Source organism: Elephas maximus, chromosome 4 (genome assembly GCF_024166365.1).
Source record: "Elephas maximus indicus isolate mEleMax1 chromosome 4, mEleMax1 primary haplotype, whole genome shotgun sequence".
Taxonomy (NCBI): domain Eukaryota; kingdom Metazoa; phylum Chordata; class Mammalia; order Proboscidea; family Elephantidae; genus Elephas; species Elephas maximus.
This window is the reverse complement of record NC_064822.1, coordinates 72,227,292-72,246,711: the sequence shown is the minus strand read 5'-3', so window position 1 is coordinate 72,246,711 and position 19,420 is coordinate 72,227,292. Positions and strand designations below refer to the sequence as shown.

The window sequence follows — 19,420 nt, the reverse complement described above, 5'->3', positions numbered from 1 at the left end:
ACTGCCTTGCTGAGGTTCCTCTTGCTCCTTCAGCTTGCTCAGGGAAATCACATGTAGCTTTAAATTTTGCATTTAAAAAAATCAGATGAAGGTTTAAAATAAGCAGCAAGTGTTTAGTGTTAGATGCAGATGTCATCTCAAGCAAGAAACAAAAATGCTTTGATTTTTGAAAAATAACCTTTGACGTCTAAAGAGGCTCTAATGAATGCCTTTGTTCCAGGATCTCAGGAAGTGACTTTCTGTGCAGATGAGAGAGGCAGCCTGGGGAGACTGATGTCCTCTGCTTATCTGCGCAAGGACTGCAGCAGCCTTCGCGGCAGCAATGCCCTGCTTGGGTCCTCTCTCCCTTCTCCACAATGACAGGCTCACCGTGCTGTGAAAGCTGGCTGTTTGTGGCGAAGGGACAAACTCAGGGGCTTGCAGCGGGGAACACGGCCTCCGTGGTCTTCTTCAATGCTTGGCCTTGTCAGGGTGCTAATTGGTGCCAATTTTGCTGGTGGTAATGGGGGAAATCTGTTAGAAGAAGGAAGACTTTGAAGTCTAAAATCACCAGAGATTGGTTCCCAGGAATTATCATAAAGAAAGACTAATATACCGTGGGTTTGTGAGGTAGTCTTCCTTCTGAGGAGAAAATCTCAGCTGTACAGACGTTCATCTTGTACAAAACCCTAAAAAAGGATTCCATATTTTTCTGAGGAACCTAAGCAAAGACTTTTGCGCCTCTTGAGAAAGATGATTTCAGTCCTCAAGAGATCTTTTTAAATGTTAGTATGGCAGATTACTGAATTTTTTATAGACAGATGTTGTTAAATGTGCTTGTGGTAATGATGTTTGTTTAGTGCTTATCTCTAAGGAATTCAGAGTACTTTACAGACAGTTTCATCATTATTTCTCAGACTTCTTTTTTCTTTATAATATTTTAATCTTGACTATAAATTCTTCATTCAGTTTTTCTTGCTGAACTTTCTCTGAAATACTTCCTGTTAACCTCATTTCCTAGTATTCTCTGCATTTCCACTATTACACACTCACTCCATTTCAGACGTCCTAGAAAAGCATTCAAGATTTTTCCTTTCATTGTCTCAGGCTTTTTGTTTTATGTATTTATTATTCTTCATCACTCTTTCAAACCTTCCCACGTGTGATATTTTCACCACCTTTCTCCTTCTTGAACTAAGAATTACTTGAAACACACTTAGTTCCTCTACATAAATATTCCTGTTTTATTTAATTTTAGTTGTTTATTTCCAGTGTCCCTAAGCCAGCCATGGAAACCCTGGTGGCGTAGTGGTTAAGTGCTACAGCTGCTAACTAAAAGATCGGCTGTTCACATCCATCAGGTGCTCCTTGAAAACTCTATAGGGCAGTTCTACTCTGTCCTATAGGGTTGCTATGAGTTGGAATCGACTCAACAGCAATAGGTTGGGTATTTCTAACGTGCCTTGAAGTCCTGGGTGGTACAGTTAATGCTCTCGGCTGTTAACTGAAAAGTTGGAAGTTAGAGTCCATTCAGAGGCACCTCGGAAGAAAGTCCTGGTGATCTACTTCTAAAAAATCAGCCATTGAAAACCCTGTGGAGCACAGTTCTACTCTGGCACACTTGGGGTCCCTATGAGTTGGAAATGACTCTACAACAACTTATTTTTCATAATATGCCTTGCTCCATGAAGAAGTTGAGGTAACACTATCTAAATATGTTCAATATGAGCCTCATTTATTGACATTGTGAAATCTGATACTTATAGCAGATTTTTTTTCCCAAAAAAAAGGAGTTTAGTACTCAAGAAGTTTGTTGTCTTCTCATTGCAATCATCCTTGAAACAACAACGAATCATGACTTTAAGACAAGGTAATCTTTAAAGAATTTAGAGACTGCCTTCCATTTAGGAAATTGAAACTAAGAACACCTTTCCGTTGGCTTTAATCTGTAGGAAGTTTGGTAGAGAGCCCTGTCCTAAACACATCATAGAATCATGAAATTTTAAAAGAAACACGGCAAGTGGATGGCTTTAACAAAGAGAAAGTTATTCTCTCACAGTTTAGGAAGCCTGAAGTCCGAATTCAGGGTGCCAGCTCCAGGGGAAGGCTTTCTCTCTCTATGGGCTCTGGGGGGAGGTCCTTGTCATCAGTGTTCCCCTTCTCAGTGCAGGGACCCCAGGCCAAAAGGACATGGTTCACTCCCAGCACTTCTTTCTTGGTGGCATGAGGTCCCTCTCTTCTCTGCTCTTTTATATCTCAAAAGAAATTGACTCAAAATACAATCTAATCCTGTAGGTCAAGTCCTGTCTCATTAACATAACTGCCTCTAATTCTGCTTCATTAACATCATGTTGTTGTTGTTAGGTGATGTCCAGTCGGTTCCAACTCATAGCAACCCTGTATACAATGGAACAAAACACTGTCCGCTCCCGTGCCACCCTCACAATTGTTATGCTTGAGCTCACTGTTGTAGCCACTGTGTCAATCCATCTTGTTGAGGGTCTTCCTCTTTTTTGCTAAGTTTCTACCAAGCATGATGTCCTCTACAGGGACTGATCCTTTCTGATATGTCCAAAGTGTGTGAGACACAGTCTCGCCATCCTTGCTTCCAAAGACTGTTCTGGCCGTACTTCCTCCAAGACAGGTTTGTTTGTTCTTTTGGCAGTCCATGGTGTATTCAATATTCTTTGCCAACACCACAATCCAAAGGCATCAATTCTTCTTCACTCTTCCTTATTCAATGTCCAGCTTTCGCATGCATATAAGGTGATTGAAAATACCATGGCTTCGGTCAGGCACATCTTAGTCCTCAAAGTAACATTTTTGCTTTTTAACACTTCAAAGAGATCTCTTGCAGCAGATTTGCCTAAAGCAATGTGTTGTTTGATTTCTTGACCGCTGCTTCCTTGGATGTTGATTGTGGATCCAAGTAAAATTAAATCCTTGACAACCTCAATCTTTTTTCCGTTTATCATGATGTTGCTTACTGGTCCATTTGTGAGGATTCTTGTTTTCTTTATTTGAGGTATAATCCATACTGAAGGCTGTGGTCTTTGATCTTCACCAGTAAGTGTTTCAAGTCACTTTCAGCAAGCAAGGTTGTGTCACCTGCATGCCACAGGTTGTTAATGAGTCTTCTTCCAATCCTGATGCCCCATTCTTCTTCATATAGTTCAGCTTCTCGGATAATTTGATCAGCATACAGATCAAATAGATATGGTGAAAGGATACAACCCTGACGCACACTTTTCCTGACTTTAAACCAATCAGTATCCCCTTGTTCTGTTTGAATGACTGCCTCTTGATCCATGTTCAGATTCCTCATGAGCACAATTAAGTGTTCTGAAATTCTTATTCTCCTCAACGTTATCCATAATTTGTTATGAACTACACAGTCAAACGCCTTAGCATAGTCAGTAAAACACAGGTAAACATCCTTCTGGTATTCTCTGCTTTCAGCCAGGATCCATCTGACATCAGCAATGATATCCCTGGTTCCAAGTCCTCTTCTAAATCCGGCTTGAATTTCTGGCAGTTCATTGTTGATATACTGCCGCAGCCACTTTTGAATGATCTTCAGCAAAATTCTGCTTGCATGTGATATTAATGATATTGTTCGATAATTTCCACATTCATTTGGATCACCTTTCTTTGGAATAGGCATAAATATGGATCTTTTCCAGTTAGTTGGCCAGGTAGCTGTCTTCCAAATTTCTTGGCATAGACGGTAAGTACTTCCAGTGCTGCATCCATTTGTTGAAATATCTCAATTTATATTCCATCAATTCCCAGAGACTTGTTTTTCACCAATGCTTTCAGTGCAGCTTGGACTTCTTCCTTCAGTGCCATTGGTTCCTGATCATATGTTACTTCCTGCAGTGGTTGAATGTCGACCAATTCTTTTTGGTATAGTGACTCCGTGTATTCCTTCTATCTTCTTTTAAATGCTTCCTGCATCGTTTAATATTTTCCCTGTAGAATCCTTCTGTATTGCAACTAGAGGCTGAATTTTTTCTTTAGTGCTTTCAGCTTGAGAAATATTGAGAATGTTCTTCCCTTTTGGCTTTCTAGCTCCAGGTCTTTGCACATGTCATCATAATAATTTACTTTGTCTTCTCGAGCCACGCTTTAAAATCTTTTGTTCAGCTCTTTCACTTCTTCATTTTTCCTTTTGCTTTAGCTACTTAGTGTTCAAGAGCAAGTTTCAGAGCCTCTTCTGACATCTGTTTAGGTCTTCTCCTTTTTTCCTGTGTTTTCAGTGACCTCTTGCTTTCTTCATGTATGATGTCCTTGATGTCATTCCACAACTCGTCTGGTCTTTGTTTATTAGTGTTCAACACATCAAATCTATTTTTGAGATGGTCTCTAAATTCAGGTAAGATATACTGAAGGTCATGCTTTGGCTCTTGTCGACTTAGTCTAATTTTCTTCAGTTTCAACTTGAACTTGCATATGGGTAAGTGATGGTGTCTGATCCATAGTTGGCCCCTGGCCTTGTTCTGACTGATGATATTGAGCTTTTCCATCATCTCTTCTCACAGATGGTCGATTTGATTCCTATGTGTTCCATCTGGTGAGGTCCACGTGTATAGTCGCCATTCATGTTGGTGAAAAAAGATATTTGCAATGAAGAAGTCATTGGTCTCGCAAAATTCTGTCATGCAATCTCCAACATCATTTCTATCATCAAGGTCGTATTTTCCAACTACCGTTCCTTCTTCTTTGTTTCCAACTTATACATTCCAATCACCAGTAATTATCAGTGCATCCTGATTGCATGTTCGATCAATTTCAGACTGCAGAAGTTGGTAAAAATCTTTAATTTCTTTATCTTTGGCCTTAGTGGTTGGTACATAAATTTGACTAATAGTTGTATTAACTGGTCTTTCTTGTAGGCATATGGATATTATCCTATCACTGACAGTGTTGTACTTCAGGATAGACCTTCAAATGTTCTTTTTGACAATGAATGCAATGCCATTCCTCTTCAAGTAGGATTTATAACACATATGATTATCACATCAGATCCCAAATGGTAGACAACTACTCAATACGGGAATCATGGCCTAGCCAAGCAGACATACATTTTGGGGGGACACAATTCAATCCATGGCAACACCTTAGAAATTTACTCCCTTGTTTTATAGATGTTGAAACTGAGGCCCAGAGAGTTTTAGAAACTTGTCCACAGCCACAGAAATACTTAGGAGGTGTTTAGAGTTTAGGAGACAAGACAAGTTACCTGAAAAGTTAAAAAGTCAGTAAAGAAGTTAGTAAATAACATGAAATAATGAATGATGTGATTGTTCTGGGTAGTGGTGGCATGGTAAATGTTTAGCAACTGGAGGGTAGGCAGATGCAGGAAGCCCTGATTTGTAGCGTTTTCCAATTTCATGATACTCATGGTCTTGGTGGCACAGTGGTTCAGAGCTATGCATGCTAACCAAAAGGTTGGAAGTTTAAATTCACCAGCCACTCCTTGGAAACCCTATGGGACAGTTCTACTCTGTCCTATAGGGTCGCTATGAGTCAGAATCAACTTGATGGCAACAGGTTTAGCTTTTTGGATTATGGCCAATTTCAAGGAGTCCTGGTGGTGCGGTGGTTAAGTTCTCACCTGCTAACCAAAAGGTTGATGGTTCGAACCCATCAGCTTCTCTGAGGGAGAAAGATGTGACAGTATGCTCCCATAAAGATTACAGCCTTGGAAACCTTTGGGGCAATTCCACTCTGTCCTATAGGTCTTTGAGTCAGAATTCACTGGATAGTAATGGGTTTTTTTATGGCCACTTTCAAGTTATCAACCTCATGCCACTGAACTCCGAGTTGAGAAGAGATGCACACAATCTAGTCACCTTTCAAGGGTGATAGAGATTATCTGGCTAGAGTGAGTAGGTCTTTAAGGAGGAAGAGAACTGAGCTAGACCATCTCTCCCCCCTATACTGTAGCTTTCATTGTGAAGGAATGTCCATGGTTCTTCCATCTTCTGTACAACTCTGATCCTTTGCTCTTGCTGTTGCCTCAGTGGGTAAAGAACTCTTCACCTAATAAGCCATCACTTAGGTTTTGAGACCCAGCTCAAAGATAAGCATTTTCATGAGGCTTTTCACTGACTCTTTCACAAATACTACTGCTCTGAAACCCAGAGTACTTTATTTGTGCCTTTTATTAGTGTAATTATCAATGTCTTACTTGATGTTATTGTCAATAGATAGTCTTTCCCCACAAAACTATCCTTGAAGGACAGGGACCATGTCTTACTCAGAGAAACAGTACAGTACTTTGGGCAGGAGACCAAGCTCTGGAGTCAGACAGCCCAGCTTCAGATTCTGGCACTGAACTTCATTTAACCTGGGATGGTGGAAAGTTGTGAAACCTCTCTGTACTCGTCTGTAAAACGAAACATTAAATAATAGTCTCCATCTGACAAGCTTGCCATGAAGATGAATGAGATTACTAGGTATGTTCAGTGCCTAGCAATACTAAGCACTCCGTAAATCCTACCTGGTATTGTTATCTCTAGCGCATGGCCCAGTGCCTGGCACAAAGCTGGTTTACAATTGTTGTTTGTTGATTTGCATTTAAGTGATGCAAGGATAAGATCCAGCTAGCTCGGAAGCTGGCAAAGGGCATGCTAGAGGGGAGCTGCAGGATCAAATTACTGTTGGATAAATGAGATTGGTATATTTAATGAAATTAGCAGATCATAGAATTATAGGATCAAAACCTAGTCTTCCAGCTGTGGTAAGATGAACACAGAGCAGAGTAGGCTCTTCATGCCCTCCCTTCACCCCATGAGCCGGATACTGTAAGTCTATGAATGTAGCCATCCGCTATCGCGGTAGCTTTTGTAGGCTGCTGTTAATTGAAATATCTTTTTTTCAATACTGTGTAGTTGCTTTTTAAAAAATCTAAATGCGAGACTTTACGTATAAAGTGTTAAATTTCATTTCATTTGGTTCCGTCTGCCATGCCAATTAATTCGTATCTCTTCCAAACTTGATTCTGCAATGCACCATATCTTCTATCCCTTCTAGCTTTGTGTTAGCGGCAATTTTGCTTTGAGTATGACTTCTATTTTGTTTTCTATGACATTATGCAAGTCAATTCTAGGAAGAGTCCCTTGCCATGTCCTAGAGATCTCTTTGCATATTGGCCTTGATTCATTAAACAATCATTTGTTTTCTTTTTTTGGATACAGTTTGTAAACCCCTTTCAAATCCAAGTATACAATAACCCATATTATATTCTGTCTGGTTCACAAGAAAGTCATGGAAAACTTTGTCAAAATGCTATGTGTGCAGCTTTTCCATTTTGCATCTACAGTACAGAAAAGAAAATGCAGGTGGTTTGCTGCAGCCATTTCTGGTTAACTCACTCTAGTGCAAATACCAGGAATTTCCTTTCCCGAGTTGAACAGAGGATTCATGTTTTGAAAAAGTGAAATTAACATTGTCAAGGTAGGTTAGGCTTAATGCAGAGACCTTGTCTTGGTCATCTAAAGTCGCTGTAACAGAAATACCTCAAGTGGATGGCTTTAACAAAGAGAAATTTATTTCCTCACAGTCTAGTAGGCTGTAAATCCAAATTCAGGGCATCAGCTCCAGGGGAAGGCTTTCTCTGTCTACTCTGGAGGAAGATCCTTGTCATCAATCTTCCCCTGGACTAGGGGCTTCTCTGCACAGGAACCCTGGGTCCAAAGGACACACTCTGTTCCCAGTGCTGCTTTCTTGGTGGTATGAGGTCCCCCAGCTCTCTGCTCACTTCCCTTTCCTTTTATCTCTTCTAAGATAAAAGGTGGTACAGGCCACACCCCCTGGGAAACTCCCTTTACATTGGATCAGGGATATGACTTCAGTAAGGGTGTTACAATCCCACTCTAATTCTCTTGAACATAATCTAATCTTGCCCCATTAACTACAGGCAGAGATTAGTATTTACAACACATAAAAAACCAGAAAACTCAAAACCCGGTGCCATTGAGTCAATTCTGACTCATAGCGACCCTACGAGTTACAACAGGAAAATTAAAACACCAAAAAACCAAACCCACTGACGTCGAATCGATTCCGACTCATGGTGACCTTATAGGACAGAGTAGAACTGCCCCATAGAGTTTCCAAGGAGCACCTGGCAGATTCGAACTGCCGACGTTTTGGTTAGCAGCCATAGCACTTAACCACTACCCCACCAGTGTTTCCATCGGAAAATTACAATCATAAAATAGAGGACAACCACACAATACTGGGAATCACATGGTCCAACCAAGTAAGACACATAGTTTTGGAGGACACAATTCAATCCATGACAGACCTTCACCGCTTAGATGAAAAGTTTGGCCACAATCCTGAAGGCAGTGAGAGGTTGTTGAAATTTTTGAATAGGGAATTATATGACAAAGTGTTGCTTAAAAGTCATTTGGTAACAACGTCCATAATGGACTCTGAGGTGAACCCAATGTGAGGTTTGAAGTTTGCTGCTATAATCCCAGAATGGGTTCCTGAATACAATAAGTGAGGCTAATAGAAGAAACCTGGATTTAAAAAAAAAAATCAAAAGGTGCTATTGAGTGAAACTTTAAAAAAAAATAATTATTTTAGAGCTTCCAGCCTTTTCACACCCTTTGACACTTAGAGAATAGTATCTGTTTGGCCACTGGGGTAAATACAGCTGTCTGGGGCTGGAGGCGACCAACATGGTGGGCCCTCAGGGCTAGGCCTTCTCTTGCCAAACACCACTTCCCCCAACCAACGGCAAAGGACATTAATATCCCCACATGGCTAGGAAGGTGTTCAGACAATTCTACTTTAGAAATAAGTCATCTTAGCAATATTCGAATTGGTACCAAGATCAGGACCAACAGTAGCGAGAAGACTATACATAGAAAGGGAGGTAAATGTTTGGTTCAGTGTGTAATTCTGAACACAGAAGCATAGCATGGTTTGCACCCTTGAGAGAAAACCAATCAGCATCAGGGCTAATGCCAAGGAAGGACTGTGAAGGTGCCAAACAAGATACCCCAGGACACCAAGCCACTGCCCACGTTTTAATGATGCAATGAAACTAGGGCAGTGGCTGTACAGGCCTAATTAGGGCATGGAAGTGGACAGCACGGTGAGACAAGGGGGAGGAAGGTACAGGTCAAACCTAGGGAGGCCCTAGATAGAAACCTAAACATAGGCAAAAGCAGAACCGAAGAAAGGAGGGCGTTTGGGTTCTATATGAATATGTAAATCCGAGCAAATATATACGCTTAAAATTTAAGGAAATACTGCCAACTTGTTGCTTCTCCTGAGATGCATGTGCTTAATAAATTAGTTTTGTATTCCTGATGCGTTACCTCTTCTGCTAATTTGCATTACTGCGTGGAAGAGCTCATGGATTGGGAACATGCAAGGGCTTGCAATCCGTAATACTTTGCCATAATTACGATGTTCGGTATAGACAATTAAGAGGTGTTCCTCATGCTTCAATAAACTCAAAGGCAGAGTGAGAACAAGAACTCACCAACAAAATCATGTAGATTTTATTATACAAATAGGAATGAATGACTCTTCTAAGAGACTGGAACCCACACATTTCTCCTGATGATTGGCAGCAGGGCCTCCACGTGCTTGACTCCAGGGGGCACTTTCACATTGTTAAAAAAAAAAAACCCACTGCCCTTAAGTCAATTCCGACCCATTACAACCCTGTAGCGGGTAAGAAGGATGCTCCCTGGCTTGTACGGCGTGCAGCCACGTGGCCATACCTGGCGGCTCACAGAGACACCTATCTGATTATCCCGGGGCTTCCACCTGGCCCAGCAGGTTCACATCTGCGTTGACCCATGATGTTCATCCCCAGCCCAACCACACTCCCTTCTCCAGCCAAGCTGTGTCAGTATTCTTTAATCCTGCCTTATGATTTTATTCCAATTCACATCTACCCAGTTCTCCACTCAGCTCCCCACTGGACCTCTGTTACAAGCCAAAACACATCCTTCTGGCTCATTTGCTTCAGTCATTTTGTTGACCTTTCCAAAGCTATTTGCTGCTCTCACTATCATGCTTCTTGTTACAGTTAAGTAGACAAAGCCGACAGTCACACATAACACAGGAAGCTCTGGCATCCTCGCAGACTCGGCACAGGCGTCAGTTTTAGCACTTACCACACAGCTCTGTAAACGTTTGTTTACGTTTCTGACTCCTTCACTCTGTGTGAGCTTTATGCAGGGGAAAATGATGCTCCTTTGAGCCATAGTGTTTAGCATGGTGCCTGGCGCATAGTAAGTCCTCTTTTAGTGTTTGGTAAGTGGACGAGTAAATGAATGTATCACCTTTCTTAGGTTGGGACACATTAGTCTCATTTTGAGGGTTATAGCATATGGCTTATAAAGTATTCTCTTATGAAGGATGCCTACATTGGTTTGCCTTTGTTTAACAGCTTCCTGGGAAGATTCAGGCCATGCTGGGAGAGGCGGTTAGCTTGTGGCCAGTGGTTTCTGAGTCTTCTGTTCATCCCTGTACAGGTGGGGAAATGGAAAGACAAATCCCTGCAGATGAAGTACTACGTGTGGCCCCGAATGTGCCCTGAGACAGAAGAGCAGGAAGATGACCACCTGAGCATTGTGACCCTGGAAGAGGCTCCGTTTGTCATTGTGGAAAGTGTGGACCCTCTGAGTGGAACCTGCATGAGGAACACAGTTCCCTGCCAAAAACGCATCATCTCTGAGTATGGCACCTCCCCAATGGCTCCGGGTGACCCGGGATAGGCAGATTTGATCCAGCTCTAACACCTAGCTGGCCTGGGAGGCGAAGCGTAGACTGAATTGGGCACCATGTCTGATTTTCAGTTATTAGTGTGTTATGGAATGACTGGCAGCCCTGTCATCTGATGTCTGGTTCTGTCCAGACCGTGGCTAACTATGCGGACATTTCTCTGGCCTTACATGGCCGCCATGACCAGGGTCTCAAGTTTGTGAAGATTTAAATTTATTATTGGTGCTTGAAGTACAGGCAGTCCCCAGATTCCAAACTAATTCCATTCATAAGTCTGTGTTTAAGTTGAATTTATATTGACAGCACTGGGCTTTTTTTTTTTTTTTATTTAAGTTGGAACAGTTAGGTATGGTTCATATCTATCCTTTAGTCAAGTGTTTGTCTTAGTATATAGTAGATCTTTCTATGCATAAAAAACATTACAGAAACACTTCCAGGTACACTAAAATGTCTTTAACATAATAATAATACAGTAATAATAATGTTTTGATGCAGGTCACAAAGTAGCATCCATTTGTTACTACAAACCATTGTGTATACTTCAAATTTTTAATATCATAGTCTTTATGGGAGTTAGTTCATAACTATGGGTGGTATATAAGTCTGACATTCATAATGCAGGACTCCCTGTATATTTTCTTAGGTCAGTATGTCTTGAAAATTAGAGATTTAGAAACATTTTTAGAAATAGATAAAACTAATCTATGCTGTTAGAAGTCAAGATAGTGGTTCTCTTTGGTGAGGGTGGGAAGTACGTGGAAGGGAGCACTGAGAGGCCTCTAAGGTGCTGGTAACTTTCTGTATCTGGATCTTGGTGCTGGTCACATGGGTGGTTTTAGTTTGTGAAAATTCATCAAACTGAACCCTTAGGATATGCATACTTTGCTGAGGTATATTATCCCACAAAGAAACATTAAAAATTATAAGAAAGCATGGTTCAATGTGATAAGATAAATGAGAGCATTACTATCGTATGGTCTGATTTATTTCCTCACTCAGGCCTGGTATAAATTGTGCTAGTCCGTGGGGGACCTGCTCTTGGTCTGGAGATTCAATGACCAAAGGTAGTATTTTGCCTTTGTATAAAGCCTTGTTTTTGTTTTTGTTGTGTTTCTTTCTTTAACTGTTTAGGAATAAAACAGATGAGGAGCCAGGTTACATCAAAAAATGCTGCAAGGGGTTCTGTATCGACATTCTTAAGAAAATTTCTAAATCTGTGAAGTTCACCTATGACCTTTACTTGGTTACCAATGGCAAGCATGGGAAGAAAATCAATGGAACCTGGAATGGTATGATTGGAGAGGTGAGCATCAGGAAGTAAGGACCACTTCCATCTTATTTGTTTTGTTTCACTGAAATATAAAAAACACACTCATTTTAGACATTTGGAAAAATATAAAATAGTAAACGGAATTTATTGTTTGCGTTATACAAAGATAACCACTGGTGGGTCATGAGTGTTTTCCTTGTGGGGGCCCCCACCTTTCTGAATGTTCTAACTGGAGAATGCTCCTTTCTCCCCAGGTGGTCATGAAGAGGGCTTACATGGCAGTGGGGTCACTCACCATCAATGAGGAGAGGTCTGAGGTGGTCGACTTCTCTGTGCCCTTTATAGAGACAGGCATCAGTGTTATGGTGTCACGAAGTAACGGGACGGTCTCACCTTCTGCCTTCTTAGGTAAACGTGTTTGCCTGTGCAAAAGAAATACACATAAGACCAAGTAGAAGGTATAAAGAACAATCGAAGAAGCACGTTGCCAGGTTATTTAAGCTGAGAGCTTAATTCAGACACTCATTTTGGGGATTTCCAAAACTATTCTCAAAGATAAAAACCAAAGTACACCCAGAAAAATAGGAAGGCACAATGCTGTATAAGAAAATCACTGGACTGGTCATCAAGGGTCCTACTTTACCCCTATTCCTGTCACTTATTTACTATTTGATGTTGAGCAAATTCGCTCCACCCTGAGACTCAGTTTCCTCATCCATAGAAGTCAGAGTTTTAATTAATAGATCTCTAAGGCTGCTTCATGCTTTAATGATCTCTAATTCTGATACGAGGAGCCCTGATGATGCAGTGGTTAAGCACTCGGCTGCAAATGGAAAGGTCAGGGATTCAAACCCACCCTCCACTCTGCAGGAGGAAGATGTGGCAGTCTGCTTCCGTGAAGATTACAGCTTTGGAAACCCTATGGAGGAGTTCTCCGCTGTTGTATAGGGTTGCTATGAGTTGGAAGGAAACCCTGGTGGCGTAGTGGTTAAGTGCTACGGCTGCTAACCAAAGGGTTGGCAGTTCAAATCCACCAGGCACTCCTTGGAAACTCTATGGGGCAGTTCTACTCTGTCCTATAGGGTCACTATGAGTCGGAATCGACTTGACAGCACTGGGTTTGGATTTTTTGGTTCAATGAGTTGGAATCGACTTGATGGCAACGGCATTTTTGTTTATTTGTTTGCTTTTTGGTTTAATTCTGATACATTAAAAAGCCTATTTATTTTTACGTTATCTTCAAGAATTGAGTCTAGTGGTGCCAAAAAGGTTTTTCTGTTTACACGTGACTTTTCTGAGGCCGGAGCTGGTCAGATTCTCCAGTTCCCCTTATGATTCTGTACTGCCCCACTCTCCAGCATCATCTAGATGTCAAAAGCCTTAGATGTGATATCAGACTGGGTGAAAGAAGGCCAAGGCTTCAACTAGATGAGGTCTTTTGTGAATTCATACCCCATATGTTTTGCAGGGGTTGTGGGAGCTAGGAGCTGGAAAATAAATTGTCACCTTGAAAACAACACTGGCCTAGGAGACAGAAAACCTGGTTTGAGCATAAACAAGCTATAAGCCCTTGGACAAGCCACACTCTTTCTAAGGGACATCAACGTAGTTGAAATAAGGATTTTGGAATAGAAAGTGATTAACACTTTTTTAATCTCTATTCATAGGGGAATTAATTCAATTAAAACAAAGTGAAGTTATAGGTTCCATAGATTTTTTTTTTTTTAATAAATTATTCTAGTGTCCTAGCCAACTTTTTCACTCCCAGGGAAACTCATTCTGGCCCTTTCAGTTTTAGGTGAAATGTTGTTGAATGCCACATACTGTCTACATTAATCCTTATCGGAGCTGTATTTTTTGTTCTTTCTTTCTTTATAAGGGTAATTGAGAGGTAGAGAGAAAACTGCATTCTTATTCCTAACCCTGTCAGTATAGCACTAACCTTAACCTCTGACCTAGAAGAGCCACTAGCATGTCAGTATAGCTCTAGAATGACATAAAAATACCAGGCAGAATGTGTGCGTGTGTGTGTGTAGTTTCAAGAGTAAGAGAAGCCAACATTTATTGATCAATTTTCCATATAACTGGCAGGGCCCAGATTAAAGCCCAGCAGTGGTTTCCCCCAGAGCCTCTTCCCTAGCACCCATGAGGCCTCAGAGCTCAGCCCCTAATTCAGGAACCAGTGCGGTGGCGAGGTAATAGAGTAGGAAAAGCAGACACTTTTGCCTCAGAGGACCTTTCTTTTTACTTCTATTCTTAACCTGAGTGTGAACTGGGGAAAGACCTTGTTTGTTCCTCTGTAAAATAGGAATGATAATCCTGTACTGAAAGAGTCATTAAAAAGATTATATAAAATATATGGTGTAAGTACTTTTTAAATTTTGAAGACCAGTACAAATGTTTGTTGTATTTTGTGTACAGGAAGTTATGCTGGGCTCAGCGCAGGGAAAGAGGGCATAGAGGCAATGCTTTTCCTCACTTATTCCCCACATTAGGGAAAAATGAAATCAGGGTAGAAGTGCAATCAGTTAGTATCAAGGCGAGGAGGTTTTCTCCATACCACTGTATGGAGGCTTTGATTGTGTGGTCTGCCTTTGTAGCCCCGTCAGCCACTGAAAGGTTTGCATTTCACGGTCAGTGTGTTAAGCTCTGGGACTTTATCAAGGCCCTTTTAAAATTGTTTGACTGGGTTTTTTATAATTCCCTTGGGAGTCCACTAGTAAAACAAGTTCCAAAGTAAGAAAATATATTCTAATTTTCAGCCAAATTTTCCTCTTGTTTCAACTTTATCTTTATTAATCATTTGGAAAAAAGGAGAAAACGGCATGTTAATTCACTTAGTTATGAGTTTTCAAAATGATGTGACAGCTAAAAAGGCCAGAACTATTTTGAGGCACAACTGAGGGATCACTGTAACATGGAACAGAATAGCAATTGTCTCTTTTCACAGACCTTCAAAGAAATGACCCCTAGGGCAGAGTGTTCAGTTTCTGGACACCTCAAAGCTAGAGAGATACAGATAAACTAAAAGAGATTCAGCGAAAATGATTAAAGAAATAATGTGTAGAATATTCTTTCTGTCTTGCCTGGTCTTGTCCCATCAACCCCATCGCGTTGCAGTAGGGCATGGATTGTAGTTGTGTTGTTAATTAGAGTTCCCTTGTCTCCTGTTGAGTTTCCACTGTTGAAGATCCTGACATTCATTGTGGATGGATTTTTAACAATGACCTGTATTCTTATACCCTGGTGATATCTAATAAAGTATACCGTATTAAAGTAGGTCAGAAAAGGTGAATCTAGGCTGGAAAGTTTAAGAGAAGGGGGGTAAGGGGGCAACAGAGTTATTTATTGTCCCTAATTGTTACTGAACCAATTCAAGACCAAAATATTAACTAAGTCTGCTGAGAATGAATTTGTCTGAAAGGCTTATAAGCGTTGGAGAGGCTTTTCCAGTTCTCCCTATGTAGTGCGACCACATAGATGACCCACGTAACCAAGAACACAAATCAAGAGTCAGTCTGATATGATTTGCTTGCTCCATATTCAGTGTTGCTGCTTCCAATTGCACCTTTTACTGAGATACCTACAGTAATGGCAGAAACTGCCTTTACAACCTCAAAAACAACAAGCATGAGGCTGTCCTCCTCATGTGTTTACAAAAATAAAACAAAACCATGACATGGCCATCCGGAGAATGGAGCTACTCAGGCACAGCACCTTACTCCTCCCTAAACCAGGCCCTGGCTCACTGAAGCAGTGCCACACACTGTGGTTTGTTTCTCCCCAAAGTACGTGTTTGTGTGAGCAAACGAATGTATGAATTAATCAGAATCTGCTTGTCCTCCATTGTAACCCTCAGCACTGTTCTTCTTCCCCTTTCTCAGAGCCATTTAGTGCTGATGTCTGGGTTATGATGTTTGTGATGCTGCTCATCGTCTCGGCCGTGGCTGTTTTTGTCTTTGAATACTTCAGCCCTGTTGGTTATAACAGGTGCCTTGCTGATGGCAGAGGTAAGGCCAGCTGGAATCATTGCACTTCCGCATTTTTCTAGTTCTTAATTCCAAATCTCTGTACCCTCTCTGCTTCCTTCCTAACTTATCCGTTTCTGAAAATGAACCCTCAGCCTTCTGTATCACTGGCGTGGTGGCTGTTTAGAAATCACCTCAATTCAGATGTTGGTTTCAATCCATGTACCTTCTTCCTGACTCACGCCTGGCCTCAAGCACAACTCCACACCTAGGTAGATGAAAGGGAAGGCCAGTATTAGATATGTGTGGCATAAACATTTCAGAGGGAACTGTTTTGATAACCTAAGGCCATAGCAGTCTGCCTGAACAGATGGGACTAACAAGGCTGATTGTAGACACATATTAAGAATGAGGGAAAGAGGATGTCCCAGGGCATTTGCAGGATGGTTGTAGCTGTTTGAGTTTGCCATAGCCAAAAGGGCAGTACTGAGGTACAGGCTCTCCAAAACATGTGTTCCTGGCTAAAATCCCTATGCCAGGAAGTATGGGAACTGATGGTTTGAAATCAAATGGACCTGGGAGACCAATTCTCACTTATAGCTACTGTTGGGGTCCAGTCTCCAGACTAGGTAGGCCCATGTGTTGAGGCATGTATGAGACCTTACAAAAAGTTCATCACGATTTCTGAAGGGGGACGTGGAATCTTTATAAAAAGCTCCTCCAAAACTTCCTGTGAACCCCCAGGATTAGGAAATATTCCACCTTCTTTAACTCTTCTCCCATCTAAAATGTGAACTCTGTCCTGGAGTTAGACCTCCAGGAACAAAGATTCTTAACCCTGATTACACATAAGAATTATCTGTGGGGCTCTTAAAAGACAAGGATGATTGGACCTCATTTTCTGATATTTTGATTCACCATGTTCAGGGTGAGTCTTGGACCACTGTATGTTTCAAAATAGTGATTTTCTACCTGGTTGCCTATTAGAATAACTGCTCCCACCCCAAACTGATTAAATAAGAATTTTGGGGGTGGGGACCCAGGCATCAGTATTTTGTAAAAGCTTCCCTAGTGCTTCTGTTGAATAGTCCCAGCTAGGAACCATCACTACACTGAAGTATTTCCAGGTTTATTATTCTGGGGTGGAAGTCTAGATATCTTCACAGTATGGTACAGTGGGGATCTTTCAGCCAAAGGGTCATCCAACAGACGTGACCTGTGCCCTATCCTGAGAGGTACCAGTAACAAAGGAAGCAGCTGGAAAGCACATTGAGATACACATAAGTTGACAGTGGCAGAAACTAAAGTTAGTGTGCCCTCGCACACACCCTTGAAGAAAACCAAAGAGGTGAAAATCCAAATTCCAGAAAACTCAGAGCTAAGGCCTACAATTATTCACTTTACCAAATGATGCCTGCCTTCACAAAGGAGTTCAACATGGGGCCACTTTAACTATCAGGACTCCTTAGGGCATTTTACAATTTATAAAACTTTGATTTATAAATGACTTTTAAGTCACACATCTGCTCCATGAAATAAAGTCCACGTGCGCAGAGTTAGATATTAGGCTTGACGTGTGTAGTCACTGATGATTTAGGTTGCCGAGCAGATGCTGTCAGGATCACAGATAGCATTGTAAGATCTGTGCTAATATGTTGTAATACTGTGTGAACAGATGTTCATTTCTGCAGTGGAGGGGCTATGTGTAAACCCAGACACCAGGAAGGATTTCAGCATCACCAAGCAAAGAAAGCTGTGAGGTCACAGGAAATTTATGGGTGGAAGCACTGGATCGGTTTGTGTAAGGGTTGTGTGGAGGGAAGTCAAAGACAGCCAACCTTTCTATCCTCAGATATGTGTGGGTAGGCCAGCTGTCTATGATACCTCTCTGATCTTTCTGCTATTCTTTTTACAAAGAAGCTACTACCATAGGAGACAAGTTGGGAGATGTTGGTGTTAGAGTGAGGTCAAGGTACCAGGGTTGTCTGTGAAATATTTAATGATTAGTTACATGCTAGAGGAAAAACCAGGGAAAAATACACTCAAAGGCATCCAGCATCAGGATGAACAGAATTAGAGGAGGTCTATGACAATGGTGGAACCCATATGACAATGGTGGAACCCTGGTGGCACAGTGGTTAAGAGCTTGGCTGCTAACCAAAAGGTCAACATTTTGAATCCACCAGCCACTCCTTGGAAACCCTACCAGGCAGCTCGACTCTGTATGAGTCGGAATTGACTCGTCCACAGTGGGTTTGGCTTTGGTTTTTATGGCAATGGTAGAGAAAGACCTACACAATTCTTGCTGATTTTTTTTGAAGTTGAGATGCTTGCTTGGTAGATGCCAATATAAATTTCATTTAATAAGGACAGTGTGGCAGTAGTAGGAGAGTCAGTCTTTGTTATTTAGTTTTCATGTGATCTTGAGGGTCCTCTACACAGAGGGCCGGAAGATCCCTCCTCCAGTCCTTGAGTCATGGCTGCTGTTGGCTGGAGCAAGCACCTACACACACCACGGCCTCTGGCTTTTCTCCTAAGGGACCCTCTTCTGCTTTCCTGAGGGTCCTAGGAGTCAAGAGATACTAGCTCTTAAATTAAAAAGCTATAGAGAAAAGGACTGGGTCTTAGCTGGAGGATATTCTACTCTGGACAGAAACTTACCAGTTCTGTGTACTTGTAGGTTTAAATAGAAACCAGGCACCCTATGTTAACTTTCTGTCCTTGTCTTTTGGTCATGCCAGAGCCAGGTGGCCCATCTTTCACCATCGGCAAAGCTATTTGGTTACTCTGGGGTCTGGTGTTTAACAACTCCGTGCCTGTGCAGAACCCAAAGGGGACCACCTCCAAGATTATGGTGTCAGTGTGGGCCTTCTTTGCTGTCATCTTCCTGGCCAGCTACACTGCCAACTTAGCTGCCTTCATGATCCAAGAAGAGTACGTAGACCAGGTTTCCGGCCTGAGTGACAAAAAGGTAAGAGACCCATTTGAAACCTCCCATCTTTCTCTCTATCCCACTCTGTGCCATACTCGAAGTTCTCATGCACCTGTTAATTTTCTAAATCTTTAGAATCAACAGTTCTTTCTTCTGTTTCCTTCAATTGGAACATGGGAGCAGAAATCAGTTTCCCTACTGAAATAATGTTACTCCATGCTCACCTCCTGATCTGTGAAAGGTTATCACAAGTACGCCCCGGGCTGCAAATAACAGGCTTGGTGTGTTAGCTGCTTTCAGAGTACATGGTACCTCTTGTTGGATATGGTTGGGTGGCCTATCAGCACAGGGCTGCCCATTTGCTGTGTTATTAGAGGGCCGCCCCTGTGTACCTACACTGAGGAGACTGGTGTATTACAGCCTTCATTTTCCTCCCAGCAGTGTTTGGCTGTGGGCTCTCTCTTTGTTCTCCTGCACATTCCTGTATTCCTAGTGCTGGGCGGGAGGATT

The 19,420-nt window shown here is 41.7% G+C and overlaps 1 protein-coding gene across 1 annotated transcript in view; it reads left to right on the top strand.

The window, feature by feature from the left end:
* GRIN2B (glutamate ionotropic receptor NMDA type subunit 2B) overlaps positions 1 to 19,420 on the top strand; it is a 484,741-nt gene that overhangs the window by 415,569 nt on the left and 49,752 nt on the right. The window contains exons 5-9 of the mRNA XM_049882524.1: positions 10,491 to 10,693; positions 11,872 to 12,043; positions 12,265 to 12,418; positions 15,895 to 16,020; positions 18,720 to 18,949. Coding sequence (XP_049738481.1) covers positions 10,491 to 10,693; positions 11,872 to 12,043; positions 12,265 to 12,418; positions 15,895 to 16,020; positions 18,720 to 18,949 — 885 coding nt within the window. The remainder of the gene's footprint in view (positions 1 to 10,490; positions 10,694 to 11,871; positions 12,044 to 12,264; positions 12,419 to 15,894; positions 16,021 to 18,719; positions 18,950 to 19,420) is intronic.